Source organism: Vidua macroura, chromosome 12 (genome assembly GCF_024509145.1).
Source record: "Vidua macroura isolate BioBank_ID:100142 chromosome 12, ASM2450914v1, whole genome shotgun sequence".
Taxonomy (NCBI): Eukaryota; Metazoa; Chordata; class Aves; order Passeriformes; family Viduidae; genus Vidua; species Vidua macroura.
In genome coordinates this window covers 14,166,082-14,183,948 of record NC_071582.1, presented here as the reverse complement: position 1 = coordinate 14,183,948, position 17,867 = coordinate 14,166,082, and the positions used below count along the sequence as shown (strand labels likewise).

The following is a 17,867-nucleotide window of genomic DNA, read 5'->3' as shown; positions in this document are numbered from 1 at the left end:
AATATTAGTGTATTTACACAAATTTCTCATTTAAAAATATTTTTACTTGCCTATTTTTAAACATCTAGTTTAAAAACCATTCAGCCAGATGACTACATCACACAAATATGAAAGAACATTCATTGTAGATGAGAGCTATTAAAAAATACAGCACAGAAACACATACCATTGCTATAACAGTAAGTGAGTGCACATTTTTAAGTTGCTAGCTTTCACAAACAGTTCTTCTCATAGAAATTGCTTAGTCTGTGTCAGTAACTTCTACCCACTTCTATATTGGAGTTCCCATTTCTTTTTTCTTCACAAAAATCCCCCCCTTTTTCTCATAGAGAGGTTGCAATAAAATGCATTACAGTAGTATTTCATTTACAAAACAAATGACACAAAAACTTGTTTCTTAACCCATTGGATTGTATTTCACTAAAACAATGTCCTTTCATGGAGATGCAAGAGAGATTCCAAGAGCTGTCTGGATGTGGAAAATGATCTCAAAGCAATCTTGCCTGGAAAGGTGGACTTGAATTGCTGCATGATGTTGTGCAGATTCCCCTTTGGAAGGATCTCATCTTTGGATTTGGTAATTAGGATAGCATGTTAAACATTGTATTTAGTCAAAATAAATACAAATAAATTAAAAACAAATTATGGAAGGAAATTATACTCTTGTTGATATTGCTTGGAGGAAGGCTGAGAAGTGAAGTTTGTGGCAATATCTGGATTACACATGAATGGCAGATCCTTTTACTTCAGTAGTACTCTCTGAACAAGGAAACAAGAGCTATGAACAGGGCTGTAATTTTGGAGAATGACAGTAGTGATCTTCTTTCAAACTTTGTTAGGAAGCCATTTTCCTGTGGAAAAGAACACACACAGTTAGAGGCAGCTTAAAAACAACAGGTAGGGAAACCACAGCACTCTCAGAGTCAGATTAAGAGTGCTGCAGCACTGTGCAGTGAGGGACAGCTTTTCAGAGCTCTACCTCCAAAAGATGAATAGCTCTTTAAAAATAGTAGCTTAAAATAGCTGCACCTTGCTGAATGTTTGTTTTATCTCCAAGTCAAGGCTATGCCCTCCCTGTGTAAATAGAAAAAAACAAACATGAACTCTATCATCTAAGCCCACATCTTCCAGGAAGGTACAAGTACTATATTTCTGATGTAGTAATACACCCAGAAATATCTTCCTTTAAGCTTCCTGATTCTACTGTGATGAGCCACCTATTATGACAGAATGTTGCCAGGAGTTGATACTTCTCTGAAATAAAATTGAATCTATTTGAAAGAGATGGAAAGATAAGCCTTTATAATAAATCCAATGCAAGGGGCCAAGAGTCACTATCACCTTTTTTTGCTGCTACAGACAGAGAAGGATTAAAAAAAAGCAGAAAGGAAAAAAAAAAGGTAAGAAAAGGAAAAGCAAGACACTAGAAAATAAATCAGGGGTGTAAAAGTAGTAGGAAGTATGAGAGAAGTGGGATGAGAGGGGGTGGAAAGAGACAGTAACATTTACATATAAGTAAAGGAAAAAAGTACCAAGGAAATAACTGACACTGGAATCTGATTCTCAAATTCCCCCAACTGGGGAAAAAAAAAAAAAAAAAGTATTGGTGTGATGAAACCTTGCAGAGCAAAATGATATTTCCTTTCACTGGCAGAATGGGAATTTCAGCAGCTTGGCAAAACAGTCCACTTAGTAACAAGTATTTTTCTCAGCACTGACCATTCATAGATGGACGTTCTAGTATTATCTCAGTCCAAACAGAAAAGATTTAATGCCAGTTGTACTTAACAGTACATTTGTTGTAAGTAAAACTGATTTGGGGGATTAAATAATGGCTTTGTTGAAATCCACAGCAAAAGCGCTGACTTCATTTGTGAGGATCACACCTGTGCATTCTTTCCTTACCTTGAACTTAAGTATTTTTGGACCAACTTCTCTATGAAAGCAAAATTACTGTACTGACCTTAGGATGCCACTTAATTTTAGATTTAATAATGGAAATTTCAGGGTATCTGTGGTTTAACCTGCTTTGAGTGGGAGGCTGGACCAAATGCTTTTCTAAGGTCATTCTCAACCTGAATTATGGTATGATCCTGTCATTCAAAATTGGCAAGTGCCTTTTAAAAATAAAGTTGTCTTTTATCACTGTTCTGTTTAAAGCAGAAGCAAAACTCACACTGTAAGTCTCAATGAGACATTCCAGACACCAAATATTAAACCACCAAATGAAACCCTGACTAAAATGGTTTTGACAGTGTCTATAGCAATAATTAATGAAATCTCCTAATGTAGACTTTGGTGGAAAATGAGAAACTCACCCAGCCACCATTCGCATCAATCCATTCGGCTTTGTTGTTTATGATGTACTCTGTAATGAAATAAGAGATCTCCTCCTTCTCCTCTGCAGTCAGCTGAACCCCATGCTCTTGAAGCTTCTTGGTGAGAAGACCTCCAAACGTAAAGATGGTCATAATTCGTCCCCAGTTAGTATTTCCATCAGCAAACTTTTCATCCATGACTCCATTGAAAATTCTCTTGGCAACAGCTACAGAGGTGATGTCAATCCTGTCCAGGAGTGGCCTGACAGCCTCCTCGGTTTGGTCTTGCAGAGAGGATGCCATGGTTCTCAAGACATGAGCAACCCTGGTCTGGGCTGGCCCAAGGTGTGATTCCTGGAGCACATACTGCAGATAATCCTGAGCTAAGTAATAAACGTAATAGAACTCAGCAGTTTCCATTCAATACAAAATGCAGAGAGCAGTTCACTGCTCGCAGTCAGGGTCGGCAATGAGCAGCCACAGGACATGCACACAGTTTTGTTTTGTCAGTTTTGATGGAATCTTTTCTGGTTTTACCACAGAATTTCCTGTAAAAGGTAGTGACTTAATGGCATGCGTTGGGGAATATGTCATAGAGGAAATGAAAGAAAAAGCATCTCCTTTTATGTCTTGAGTGATTTATTTCTCCAAATAGAGTGATTCTGCAACTAAAATCGACCAGATTTTACCACATTCTTTAGCAGCATAACTTGGCATTTTCTAGGGACTTCTGCTACATACCACTAGCAAAGGTTTGGCATTTGGCTTGCAAAATTCCAAGAATGGTGTGTGCTAGCAAAGGTTAGGCATTTGGCTTGAAAAAACATGCCCAAGAAGTGCATGCTGCTGGAGATGCAGACGCCGAGCACCCCCAGTCCAATCTCCTCATTGCTAGGGTTAAGGCTGCAATCTGTATTACAGGTTTATGGGTTATTCCTGGTCACTTCATGAAGAAACTGGCAGACATTCCCAATAGGATGAAAGAATGGATAAATTTTCTTCAGCACTCAGGGAGTTTTACAGAAGAGCAAAAAGTGGGAGCACAACAGTGGTACAATGGTGGATGGACAAAGGGGAAAGTCAGCTTTATGGCATTATCCCTGTTCCAGACTTTCCCACAATCTCTCTGAGTGCTCCTCAAGGTCCTTCTTTGAAGATTCGAATGGGAAGCTTCAAAGATTTCTTTCCCCCATGGGGAGCTCTGCTGTAAAAGATGTTATAAGTATGAAAGACAATGCCAATGCTAATGCAGGCAGCATGTCAGAACATGGGATGGAAAATATGGGGTCAGTGATGTGTGATACCACCTGAATCTTTTAGGACAGGTAAAAAAGAAATATCATGACCTACAATTGCTCTTAGATTCAAATCTTCTGTCAAGCTGTTATTTTTGGGAGAAGAGGCAGGGGTATCTAGCCAGCTTTTTCCTTACAAACATCTTCTCCTGAGGCAATCTGATCTTGCTAAAGGGCCAGGACATGTCCATAGAGAACTTCACCCCATTGCAAAGGCTTCAAAGAGCAGCAAGCAGTTTGATGTCTGGAGACCCCTCTCTTTCTCCTTCTTTCTTTATCCTTCTACTTCTTACCCACCTTTCTTTCACTGCTCTTCCTCCTTTGAAAGCAAAAGGCACTCCCAGCACCCCACACCAACATCTTTTCTTTGTCCCAGGAGTGGCTGTAAACCTGTTTCCAGTCCTGGGCACTCCCTGATGCTCAGACTTATGGAAGAGGAGCAGAGCTGCAGTCTCAGATGTCAGGATAGCACTGGCACCTAATTGCACTGGGGAAAGCCTGTCTGGACTGTGAAACAGCTCTGGTGTCACACACTGCTAACCCTAGCCAGCTGCCCAAAATGCATGTGCTGCTGCTCTGACATCACAGTTTTTGCAGAAACCCATTGACTAGACCAGGGTAGTTTCCACTTCCTGCTCAGGTTATTTCTGTACGTGGTGAGTCTGGCTGAGACTGACACAGTCATCTTCCATCATAGCAGGGCTTGAAACCTCGAGCTGGAGCCAGCACAGCACAGCATCCAGCACTTCAGGATTATATCCCTCACTTTCTCTTGGAAGCAGAGAGAGAGGGAGCTTGGTGTTGTGTTCACCTTTGGGAGAGAATGTGTTTCAGAGGGCAGTGCAAGCTGAAAAGCTCCGGTGTTAGATGTTACCCCCAGGGAAGGATGTGATGCCAGAACTGGGAACAAGCTGGGCATGGGAAGCTGGATCTCCCCTCTTTCATACACCCATGTTCTTACCAAAGCTCATTTTGAAAGTTCAGAGGTGTTTCCTATCCAGTACCTGCAGCTGTTGCTTTGGCAGAGCTGTCAGGCTGACTTTGCCTTTGTTATGTTCAGTGATTTCAGCAAAATGCTATCATTTTATGAAGAATGCAAATGAGGGGGGAAAGGGGGAAAAAAGGATGTAACAGTCCCTAACTCTTTCCAACTGGACAGGAATTTTTGGTGCAGAGGAAAGTCATTGTTCACCCAGCCAGCTCTCCTCCTGTCAGATGCTTTGCTGTAAACAAGGCTGAGAGAGGTACTAGAGCAGACATCACAAGAATCCTCTTCCAATATAGCACAGTCTGTGAAATTATAGATCACTCCTGAATTTCTTAGTAATTGATTAATGAAAAGTTTTTGGTATTCTCTGAGAATAAATAGTTGAATATGAGAACAGTGAACAATACCTAAGGAGACCAGTTTTGTTTTCTTCATCATTGACAGTAGCAGAGCACAAGCAGATGCAGCTGTTTCTTCATTAGTGGAGCGTTTAGGATTCTGAGGAGGGTGATGAAATAAGATTATGAATATGTCACCATTATTGAAAGAAATCAATGTAATACCTTGGCAATTTCAGCGCAAATGCTGCTACTTACTCTTGATTTCTTAAAGGGCTCTGAGGTGAAGCTGAGGGCTCAGCTCCCAGAATGGAGTGGCAGCTCTGAGCAGAGATCTCTAACAGCCAGCTGTGACACTGGTGACCAGAGCTCAGGATGGAGCTGTTGAAAATGGCCCAGGTCTCTCTCCTTCAAAGTTTATAATAGTGTGCAGTGCAGGGTGTCATTCCAAGTGTTGGATGTTCAGTAGCAATGACAGTTTATGTATATACACACACAAGTTGATAATGGTCAACTCTGAGCACTCTAAGAAATCAGCTTTGGGATCTCTTGTATCATGCCACTCTAATGCTTTGATTCTCATTTTCTACATTAGGTAGTGTCTTGCTTGCTTCTAGCAGACTTTATTCTCATTTTGTAGTTGTAAGTGAATACCTCTGAATTAATGAAACTCTACCTTGTTTCCTACCTGCTCTGTCTCCCCAGTGCTGCATAGATTGCATTCCCATAGACTGCACTGCTTCTTCCTTGTTTTCCTCTTTGCTGGATATACTTTAAGTGTTAATTGTTAATAAAAGGCTTGAAACAGAAACCAGCTTGACAGAGAAGCTCAAATGCAAGCCCTCCCCTCACTACTTGTCAATTAGAAGGGGCTTCAGATGCTTTGATTTAAATCTGTGCCCGGTGGATTTGAATCCACATCGTACTCTAACCTGAAAGGGCTTATTTTTCCAGAACAGATGGGGACTGAGTTGACAGATCCTCATAAAACTGACTTGTGAGAGACGATGTTATCTCATCTCATTTGAGACAAAACCAAGCCAAATAACAAAAGCTTTGCTGAGCTATCCGTGCTGCATCTGCCGTGCCAGAGTTCCAGGTGATTGTGGGAACTGTGGTTTTTTTTTTTTTTTTTTTTTTGGGTGTTTTTTTTTTTTTTTTTTTTTTTTTTTTTTTTGGTCTGGAAGAACAATCCAAGGCCTTAAGAAAATGATTGAAGATTTTTTTTCCCCCCCTCCTTTTCTTCTCTTTTTGAGGTGTGCACCGCGGTGATTTTTTTTTTTTTTTTTGGTTTTTTTTTTGGTTTTTTTTGGGGGGGGGGTGGTATTGGATTTCATTGCGAAAGAACAGCTCGGTTCACTTGTAGCTTTGCAGCTGTCCCGCACAGCCTGGTACGAGACCTGGGCAGGTTTGATGGCCTTCACTTGCCAGGGATGCCGCTGCGCTCGGCGGCGCTGCGCTGGGGCCGCTTGCCCAGTGGAGTGCTGACATCTAGTCGCAGCCGGCCGCGCTGCAGCGCCCGGGGAGCTGTGCCGCACATCCCTGATTTGGGGTTCTCTCTGCAGCGAACACCTGAAGTCCCCTGGCACTGGGACGCAGCCCGGCTAATGAGCCAAGTTAATAAGTGATGTTGTGTTTCCCGAAGCCCTGGGCTGCAGCCAAAGCAGCGTGGGCAGCAGAGTGAGGGAGGGATTCTCCCTCTTGGGACCCCACTGCAGTGCTGTGTCCATCCCTGGGGTCCCCAGCCCAGGAAGGACATGGACCTGTTGGATCAGGTCCAGAGGAAGCCACTAAGTTGATTAAATGGATGGATCATCTTTCCTATGAGGAAAGGCTGGGATAATCGGGATTGTTCAGCCTGGAAAAGAGAAGGCTTCAGGTTGACCTAATTCCATCCTTGCAGAGCCTGAGGGGTGCCTACAGGAAAAGTGGAGGGACACTGTTTACAGGGGCATGGGTGACAGGACAAGGGGGGATGGCTTCGAATGGAAAGAGGGTAGGTGTAGATTAGATATTAGGTAAAAAATCTTTACTGTGAGCGTGGTGAGGCACTGGAACAAGTTGTCCAGAGAACTTGTGGCTGCTCCATCGCTGGAAGTGTTCAAGGCCAGGTTGGATGGGGCTCTGAGCAGCCTGTTCCAGTAGAAGGTGCTCTTGCCAACATCAGGGGGGTTGGGACTTTGTGATCTTTAAGGTTCTTTCCAACCCAGACCATTCAGATTATCTGGTTCTATGAATTCTGCCACCCAGGAAGCACCAAAGTCTCCTGTCCAAAGCATGGAAAGGTCATCTCCATTAATTAGGGGAGCAGTTAACTTTAAAACATTTAAGACCATCTCCTAATGTTTCTAGAATAAAGATAAAATATCAGGATCGTGAATCTCAAATTCTGTGGCAACTGAGAGACTGTGACCCAGCTTGCATTCTGTGTGTCAGACATGCACTGAAGGCAAGCTCCAGAAAGGATGAGAGGATGCAGCTGGTTTTGCACCCTCTTGGGCCAACTGAGGCATTCTGGGCTAAAGCCAAAGTGGTCCCCAGCATAAACTAAAGCAAGTAACTGTTCCAGCTCACCGTTGGGCTGCAGTGACATCTAGAATGACTGAGGGCTGCACAATTTGGCATAAGCTCTCTCCTGCTCCCAAAATACCACACGGGAAAGGCTGAGGGGATGGATCAAATGGAGGTGTAGCATGGTTCTCCATTGCTCAAACATGAGAAGATGGTCATTCAACTCCCATTATGACTCCTCTGTAGCATTCCAGAGACCCAAGGAAACTGTAGGAACAGCCAGCTTTGGCTGTGTTATTCAGGATTCAGCTGCTGCCTCATCACTTCCCCTGGTAACTCATCTCAAGTCAGAGGCTGTTTTCTTCTGAATCCCTGGCTCTGACATCACCATAAGTCAAGGAGCAGCCAAACATACTTCTCCACTGTGCATGTGTCATGTGTCATCACGTGCATGTGTGCAGACACATGCTCTACATTCTCCTAAGCCTTTCTAAATGTTTATCTTGGATTATGAGAATTTGAACACATAGTCATCATTGTCAGCAGTGAGCCACAGAAATGTAAAGGTCCCTAAGCTTCCCAGACAATGGAGTGTGAACAATTCTTGGTAGAAGCTTAGTAAGTTCTTGCAGATGCCAGCAGAAACACTGGAGTCACCTTTATGGCTGAAAATACTCCCAGAAGGGGAAAAAATGAAAATCTGCTGTTAAGTATTCATGAAATAAGAAGTCAAGAGCTCATGCCTCAAAATGATAACCAAAACTTTGTATGTCCCTGGCACCCACAAGTCAAGAGTGTCACAAGTCAAGGGTGGTCTGGAGTGTTGGTTCATTCTCCTGGGGCAGATGAACATGTGCACAGTCATTTATGATTGACCAGCAGCTTTAGTTCAGATCTGTGTTTTTCACGAACATAATGCTGCTAGGAGAGACAGGCATTCAACACCTAAACCTATTTTAGACACTGGCGATACTCAAAATGTGGTGAGACAGCATTTCAGTGGCATATCTGAGCCTTGCTTAGCATCCAGAGTCCCACTTGATGACTCCAAAATATGAACAAGATTTAGGTAGAGAGTTTCTACTGAGCATGGATGAGATATAGGTGCCCAGTTCCTTCAGGTGTCTTAAAAAAAAACAAACAAACAAAAAAAAAGCAGCTATTCATTAAAGATATTAATAGTTTAAAGACAGGTATGCTTTTAAATTCTTTGCTGTTTGATTTTCCAAGAGAAGCTTATGTATCTCATGTTTTTAAAATAAATCACTTCAAAATTCAAGCTCACTTTACCAGTTACAAGTTACCTGGGTGCCTTGGAGCTTTGCAGTCCTCTACATCAGCTCTCCCAGGAGCGTGCTTGCCTCTGTGCTTCTCCATCTTTTAAATCAGCCCTGCATCTGCTCCTAGACTTCTCCATTATTTAAATCAAGGCTGTATCTTCTTATGGTACTGCTGGTAACCTTTGCCTTGGGTCAGGTGTTTGTGATCCACAGATTAAATACCTTTCCTTTAGAAGATAATGTATTCTCTTAATAAATCATTTTACCCCCCTTTTTCCATATCCCCTCTGTTGATGATCCTATAAAAGAGGGCTGCAGGGACACTGGTATTTCTACTATAAATTCTTCTTCATGGAGGTTAATAACTCATCTTTAGTTTGTTTTACATGCAGGGTTCTGGTCTGGGAGCACTTTTGTTTTTATTCCCCTTTCAAATTGTTTTGAAATATTTAAAGTTATAAAATAGACAAAAATACAAATGTACAGCATATCGATAGCTTCCTCATTTATAAGCAGTCCAGATCTTTGGATGGAAATTATGATTGGGAAATGAATGTGTAATGGGATTTCAGTAATTTTCATATGTTCACAATAAATATTGATATTAAAACATGTTTCTGAACCCTAATTCAGTAATTTTACTACAGTTTTATTACCTTTTCAAATGTGTATTTGCATGAAAATGTCGTGGTGCTGGTGCCTACTGCTTGCAGCCTCCTTTTTAAATTAAAATTTAAAAAAACCCTTCATGTACAAGAAAAAGACACAGACTATATTGCTGTTTGGCCAGACTTTTCTGAAGTCTGAAGTCAGTTGTCATGAAGGTCATTCCATCCACCTACAGCCTAAGAAACTGGGCTCCATGTGGTAGAATAAAATCTCCTTCATTACTCAACTGCAAGGAAGAGCTTGTGAACTTAATATCCCAAATGACCCTTCTGGAGTGTTCTTCAGCCCAAACTGCATTTCTCATTTTTCTGATTTGCACCATTGCAGCAGACACTTGGCTGTTGGCACTCTGCAGTATTTTCAAATGATTATGTGTAAATTGCTGCAAATTAGAGCAAGAAATTAGCTGTAACTCCCATGGCATATTTTTATCCTTGTGTTTATTACGTTTTCTAATCCTCTAAAAAGCATGCTGAGATGGCATTTCTGTGCTCCTAGGAGAAGGCTGTGAGCAGAAATAGCAAACTAATCTGTCTCCCCAGGTATTTATACCACATTCATGGCTGTGCTGTCTGAGCATGTAACACTGTCCCCTCGATCTTTTTAAGTGAAATGATGTCCTGTTAAGTAAGTGTGAAGGAAGCTGATGCTACCGTGACTAGTTATCCAAACCTGCTGCCATTCTTTAACCAAAGCAGAATAAAAAGAGATTTACTTTTTGAGCTCTTTTTTTATTGATGGATCTTTAAAGTGCTCTGTGCTTTGAATTCCATTTGTCCATCTTCATTGCCATGGCTGTGTACAGAGCCTGGGGTCATCGAGGGAATTAAGCCTGTAAGCATCTTAGCAGTGATACTGATCCCAGGGCCTGCTCAGGCCCTAAAATGCTCTGTCCTTAAGAAAGCTGAATTATTTTAGACCCTTCCAAATAACTTTTGCCAGCTGTTATGGGCAGTAAAGCAACACCGAAATGCCCCAGCTGGGAGTGGGAGTTGTTCTGTGGTGGGAATTCACCCATCCAAGCCTGGAGGAGTGTCCTGCCCCAGCTCACTGAGCACGGGGAGAAGCACTGAGCCAAGGCAAACCCCACTGGCCTCACAAAACAGCAGGAGTGGGACTGTGATAGTCTTTCATTAGGCAATGGTGAGGGTGATTGTGTTTAATCTGTGAGGCATTTTAATGGCTATCAGTAGCAAGAGCAAGCAAACTCCACACCAGCAGTTCAGTGCATGTAACTCTGAGTTTTCACAATAAAACCCCAGAATACCCACTCATCCTCAGCAGACTTGCCTTTGTATCAATCTGGGACTAGATTCTTGGCATGCCAGGGAATTATGCATCATAATGACTTAATCAAGGGCTTTCACAGTGTATTCTGGAGCTGAGAAACCTTTTTAAACCCCAATGCAGATGGAAGCTTGGACCCAGCAGCGAGTGCTTTGCTCATGAAGTCAGAGGAGCTCTGCACAGACTGACCCTCTGTGCCTCTGCAAAGCTGTATTGATTTTGGTAACTTCATCTGTGCAGGGATGTGAATCTGTCCACAGGGAGCTAAATGAAACCTAAAGTTATCGATTTTCAAGAGCAAAGAACTTTAGTTAAAAATCTCTTATGTTTTTTTAATTATTCTTGATTTTGAAACATGGCATCACAACAGAGTAATGATATTAAGAAGCAACAGTAAATAAATCAGCCAGTTGCACGTGATTTAATGCAGTAAGGGCAGAGAGAATGGGACTGACTGAATTAGACAAGGTTTTTATTTGCTCTTTGTGCTGGATAACTGTTAATCACTCAATGAGAAATGAATTTCCAATGGCCAGTGCTCAAGCAACGTAAATAATAGCAACATCCTTGTTTCTCCTTTGCCTTCAATCTCCTTTTGGAGGCTTGACAATAAACAGCCATTCCCAATCTATTTCGTAACTCTGAACCCAGATCCAAAAAGCCCCCATGAAACGTAATTAGTTTACTTTACTTGTCTCTCCTTTCTATTCCTGAGCTAATAAATGGCCACTGCAGTTCCAGAGGGAGTTAATTTTTCTGGCTGCCTACAGGGGATTGAGAGCTGTTGTCTCACTTGAACAGAACTCAGTTGTTTGCTGGGTGTATCAGCAGGGGCCTGTATTAGCTACAAAAGGTGGCAAACCACAAAATCATTATATGCAATATAAAACTTGGTGTTCCTGTGACGTGGCAGACCCCTTTAACCTGCTGAGATTTGGTTTCCCCATCTATTGGATGGGCTTCTCCAAAAGATTTGCTGACTCTTGCATTATGACTTAACTTTCTAGTTATGCCTACATGTCCTTGAGAAAGCCATGGATGTTTCTATGACCCAGTTCCCCACTTCTAAAACAGAGGAAATTTGAGACTTGCATTCAGGTGTGTGCCTGTTGCCTGCATTTACAGCCTTCCCAAGGAGCTGTACTGGGGCAAGGGGGTTCTGTATGCGGTGCCTCAGCTGGGCTGGACCATGCTCAGGCTATTGATGATGATAATTCTGCAGCCACGAGCTCAGTGGGGCTGAAGCAGGTAAGAGCTGACTCAAACGTGCATCACTCCAGTCATTTGCCATCTGTGTGTGAGTCAGAGCCTAATATTTGTTTTCCATCCTTTGTTGGAAGTCAGTGGAGCTGTTTATTTATGCAGCAGTTGACACGCTGGGGCCTTAATCTCGGCCAGGCCTAGGTGCTGCTTTAGTACCCAGCCTAATGTGGCATGTTATGAGTGAGAGCCTGGGTTCAGCTTTTATATGTATGTGTATATATGTGTTGAATCCCATTTTTCTCCCACATGACATTATAAACAGCAGCTAGATCTGTCTTAGAGATGCCAAAGATGCAGAGCTTGTAATTCTTTGGATGTGTGTTTTGGTTTGGTCACCTAAGATTGAGTGCTAGTGAGGCAACCTGAAAGGCAGTTTTATCAAGTTCATCTTTTCAAATCACTTTTCTTTCACAATATGGCTTGCTAGCTGTAAAATTATTCCATTAAACAATGTTGCCACACTCTGAGGCAATTTGTTTTCTTGTGCATTGATCTTTGATCCAGCATACTTCCTCCTGAAAGCATTCTTCCTTTTTAACCACTTAGATAGAAGTTAATTTTGTAGAAATTGGAAATTGTTGTAGAACAGCATTTCTTTTGTCTTCTGCCCTTTGTTATTTGCTAATCACTTTTTCTGGATAGTCACTCTATGAGTGGATTTCTATTCAGTCATGGTCAGATTCTTTAGTGTTTAGTGTACCAAATTAATTTGTCGTGTAGTTTTCCAAAATAGTTTAGAATTATAGATTTCATAAAAGGGTAAAAATCTCATTTCAAAATAAATAAATGGTTCTGCTAGTATGTAATGTTTGCCAAATTGGAAACAACTGCAACAACAATAAACTACATTTATTGTTAATTAACTTGTAATCGAATGGAAACTAATCTCCCCTGGAAGGTAAAAACACAATACACTTGCATGATGTAGTCAGGCTTTCTGTTCATGGTGTCCAGCTGGATACCAATAAAGAAAATGTCTGGGGGTTTATTGCAGCAATTCCTTGCCAAACAATGCTGTCTCCATTAGCCATGGTCTCGTGTGAAACCAGGAGGTGTTTTAGGTTCATTGGGAACCTCTAGCTATTGTTTCTCTTTGAGACATTGTTTTCAGCCTAAAACATCTACACTATCCTGTCCCCTTTCTTCCTTTCTGTGGATTTACAGCCCTGTCCTGCAGCCTCACGTGCACGTGTGTCAGGTGCTGATGGGGTATCCTCCTGCATGGAGGGAGGTAGAATGCAGCTGTGGGATCCAACCTGAACAGCTTCTGTCTCGATTCTAAAGGGTTCTGAACAATTCTGAGGAAGCAGGGCTGGGAAACAAAGTCTGGCTGAAAGCTCACACTCCTGAATAGGGATCAATTTTAGCAAACATGCTGCCTAATTCCTGGTGATATTAGCAGGATAAGAATGCTGAGACAAACATTTACAACCCAATAACACACTGAAAATTGTGTTCTGATGTGAAAATTGTCTCGGTAAAAATGTTACTTCCAAGCTGCAGGAGGCTGCTCTCTCTGAGTCCAGACCAAATGTAAGCAGTTTACAATCAAAAGCACAATATTTATTTCTTAGCTGCCAGCCATATAAAGGGCCTATGCTCTAGGTTGGTTGCCCTACAGCCCACGTAGTTGTTTCCCCAGGTAGGTGTTGTAGTCATGAAGTGGTGATGCTTTGCCTCTGCTTTGTATTTGCAACAGGGAGGTTGCAACTGGGTGTGAAAAAGGTCAGAATAGGTTCCTTCCTCCTGATAAATGTGCACCTGCTGGAATTGGAGGTCTGCCTCTTTGATAACACAAAGCAGAGAATTTCAGGTATTACTTTCTGTGTGTAGCTCATAAATGAGCTAAGACAGGCTCTTCTAGCTAGATGAATCCTCACAGTTTTAGAATTTTATTCCTTTTAATGGTTTTGCAGAAATGTAACACTCCAGAACACTCTGATTCATGCATGCCTCACAACAACTGCTGTGATTCTTCCCCCAGAGCATTCCCCCTTAGATCTTGCCCTGGCTCTGGAGCTACTTGAGTGTTGGTGCAGTAATGTTGTAAACCTTCTTTCTGCCCTGAGGTACCTGTTTGATATTCAGCCAAGGTTTGTTCTGTACCACTGATAAGTTTTACAAGGGGTTCAATGGTTAAAAACCAAAAATGATAGATAAGAATTTCACCAGTAAAGCTAACTACCCTCACTGGTGGTGTCTTTATCACTGTGTTTCTATACGTCCCTGTCCTTATTTGAGTTAGGGTATGGTGACAAAACATTCTGTCATCATTAACATTAATGCTGATGTCTCTAGTGTGCATCTCCCCCTTTATTAAAGTTTGGTATTTTGAGACCTTCTGACATAACTAGATGAAGAAGAATGCTGACTCAGCACTGCCTTTTTACTATGAATAAGTGATTGTTGACTCCTAAGGAATTTGTAGAAATTTATTTATTTATAGAGAGCAGTTGAGCTATCAGCCTCCAGAGAACTAAATGATAGAAATTGGTTTCAATAATTACAGTGCTTTTAATTTGACACATTGTCCTTTTTTCATCACAGGTTTTCTTCTTGCTTGAGGAGTCTGAAGAAAGAGAATATTCACATTTGAATGATTAAAATCTGGAAAAGTTTACTTTCAGTTTGTCTGGTGCATCTCTGCATAGACAGAACAATCTGTTGAAATTAAAAATATTATTAAGGCAATACTGTGCAGAGAAATTTTAGTGCCAAGAATTTAGTCATGTATGTCTGACCATATTAATGGGAATCCTACTGCTAAATCCCTGTGCACCCTGGTACGTAATTTACCTAATGATTTCAGTTAAGCACAAAAAACAAGCATCATCTGAAACTGTTTGACTTACAGTGCTTGATGCATGGGAGCCAGAGAGAAAACTGCAGTGTGAGTACCTCAGTTCCCAATACTGGCAGTGAGGGGCAAAGATGGGCTTTAGGATAAACATATTCTGGGACATCAGTGCACACTGTAATGGATTCAAAGCACAGGCTTTGGATTCAGCTTTTATCCCACTGTGAGAGATGGACCTTTCTTACCCTCAGTCTCAAGAGTCCAGTTGGGCAACACTTCTCTGATTTAGGCTCCTGGCTTCAAAAATGGCTGTAAGCTCCAGGAAACCTTTAATTTGCAAAGACTTTACCATTGTGTCCAGTTTGGACATAAACCACTACTTTTACAGTAAACTTCTCCTATATGGTGTATGCTGGTTTGGTATTTCCCATCTGCCTTTGGCAATAATTTTTCACGGGAAGGTCTGATCAATTGTCTTCTTTTGTGGTACAGTTCCATTCATATCATGAGAGGTTATATAGGCAGCATGATATGGACAGTCTGTTAGGAACTATCTGCTATTTCAGTTAATAACTAAGTCCTCTCATAACTACATATAGCAACACAGTGAATTTTTAAAAGTGACATAACAGAAGAATTTCTCAGCTTCCGTATTTTCAGCTCTGATTTTATCCTTTAAGTATATGTGGCAGAGCCAGCCCCAAAGCAGAAATTAGAGCAGACTGTGGGAGCACACTAAGGATGCCTCATCTCTCAAAGTCCAGTAGAATGTTACATATCCTCCTACTACACTTAGGAAAGATTTGCTGTCTGTTAAATAAGGTGGTATTATCTGCATTACATTATCAGCAAAGCACCTACACATCCCTGGCTGAAGGCTGCCTGTCATCCACCTTCCCACACATACCACATGTTCGGGCTGTAGTGACTAGAGCTCTGTGTGTTTAGGTCCTGAGCCAAAGAGACCTGGGCTTCATAAGTCACTGGACTGCTTAGGAAATATTTTAGAGGAACTCATGTGCTGATAGAAATGAACCTTCCAAGTCCCAGCCTTGTCCCTGAGCTCAGTTGGAAATCCTGTGCTGAGCACGGTCACAGGGAACCTAATGCTTGTGGAAGTGCCATCATCACTCACAAGTGATGAAACGACCACAAAATACTTTGGAGCATATTTTTACAAGCAGCAGCATATCAGCTCTTATGTTCTCATCAAATTCCAAATCAAGCAATTACCTTGCAATTCCAAATGGCAATATTATTGTTTGCTTCATTACCTGCTGTGCTTGCTAATGCTGTTTGTGCAGGATGGTCACTATTTCTCCAGCTTAGCAGCAGTCATGTTCTAGCAATGAGCAAAAAGACCCATTATCAGCCCTCCACAGCACCTTGGATCTCTTCAGGATGAATAGTGCAATATAAACGTAGAGGATTATTTAAAAACCCATTGCAAACGCTTCTAGCATATTAGCCATAATAATAGTCTGGCTGTTTTATTTGGCAATAATCCAATTCCTTCATCAAGATACAGTACCTGCGCATGTACTTGCAGACCAACTGACTGGCTCATAAAATAGCAGGGTGGCAAAATTATCAGGAAAAACAATGATGTGCTTTTATATTGCTGTAAGTTATGGATGTGTAATAAAAGGGGAACATGAAGTTCTTGAGCTAGTAAGCATAAAGGTGAGGGGCTTACAGCAGCTGTAAGTCCTGAAGTGTGCATTTAATACTGCACAATTTTTAGCTGTTCAGTCCGATTTTTGTGTACCTGACTAAAAATAATAAAGGTGAAACAGATAATGTAAGAGTTGGGAACTGTAGCAAGACAATGTTTTCTTATGAGAAAAGAGCAAAGTGAGATGTGAAACACTTCAAATCAAAAGTAAAACTGTACAGGCCTCCATAAGAGCACAATTTAGGTCAATACCTAAATTCACAACACACATAGTTTATTTGAAATCTGAGGAGCAATCCATAGATTTCACTTTGATATTTAAGCAATATAGCCATAATAATACAATTAAAACCAATGTAGTTTCTATGATATTTAGTTTCTAATCTAGTGCTTATTAACAAATCTGCAGCCACTCTACAAAGGGGGAACGAGACATGGCAGGGTGCCAGCATTGACAAAAGCAGATATATCATATTCATTGGCACCTCTGAATTATATATGTATATATAAATGGTGATAATACTCATCACTATTAACCAACTAATTCCTGAACAAATAATGCCTGGGGATCCATACAACTGGTTGCTTGTTAAAACTTTATTTTTCAACCAAGCATTTGACATGAAGAAAACCTCCCTAGGAGGGTTTCCTGTTTTGTGCCTTTGTGCTGTCAGTGGTTGGTAACAAGTTTGGGTGTTGGTATGCTATGTGCACTCAAGGCTGGCAGAAGTTCTACAAAGGAGACTTGTCCTGGGCTCCAAACTCAGCTCAGTCCTGAAGCAGAGCATCTTAGGCTTAAGTACCATGACTTTTAGAAGCATCTCCATGAATATATTGTGATCTTCAGCCTTGCTGATTCAGTTAAGCATGGAAGAGGGGCAAGGTGGTCCTTCACCACCTTGCCAGCTGCTTGGCTGAGTGGGTGGCTTGCCAACTGAGCAAACCTCAGCTCGCAGATCCTCCTTAGCTCCTGATTGTTTGCTCCTAAAGAAAAGCCTGGAGAGGAGCACATCCTGATATCTACATATGGCTCAACTAATTAAGAGATGCTTTAGGCATAGAGCTAATCAAGCCTTAGAGCCCTCTGTGCTGCAGATGCTTCTTTTCTGTAACCACAATGGGGCTCTGTCATTCACCTCTTGTGACCTGTGGAGTTCTCCCATCACAGCTATTGTCACCAGGGAAGAAAGTGTTACTCAACACAAGTAAATGTGACAGCAGCTGGGTCTATGGTTAAGTCTAATCTGCTCTGAAGTGAGAACTGACATAGGCCTAACCCTGCTGGATGAGTCAGTGGCAGAACCAGGGTGAGAAGAGGAGTCCCTCATTACCAACTCTGAGATATAAACACATGCCTTCCTTCTCTGCCTTTCCAACCCTTCATTAAAACAGCGGTAGCAGTTAGATTTAGTTTATTTTTTTTTCTCAAGATGAACTTTCACCTGT

The 17,867-nt window shown here is 41.6% G+C and overlaps 1 protein-coding gene across 1 annotated transcript; it reads right to left on the bottom strand.

Annotated features, from left to right (window-relative positions):
* Positions 1-746: 746 nt before the first annotated feature.
* On the bottom strand, positions 747-2,738 carry BCL2A1 (BCL2 related protein A1). Its single transcript, XM_053988797.1, has 2 exons — positions 2,319-2,738; positions 747-851 (listed from the first exon to the last, which is right to left on the bottom strand). The coding sequence occupies exons 1-2, from the start codon at positions 2,736-2,738 to the stop codon at positions 747-749; spliced, it is 525 nt and encodes a 174-aa protein (XP_053844772.1).
* Between the last annotated feature and the right edge of the window lie 15,129 nt (positions 2,739-17,867).

Bases quoted from the DNA above. Each gene is read 5' to 3' on its own strand.
- BCL2A1 (XM_053988797.1), bottom strand. From the start codon at position 2,738: ATGGAAACTGCTGAGTTCTATTACGTTTATTACTTAGCTCAGGATTAT. The intron at 852-2,318 runs GTGAGTTTCTCA...TCTTTTCCACAG, and splicing joins TTGATGCGAATGGTGGCTGG to GAAAATGGCTTCCTAACAAA.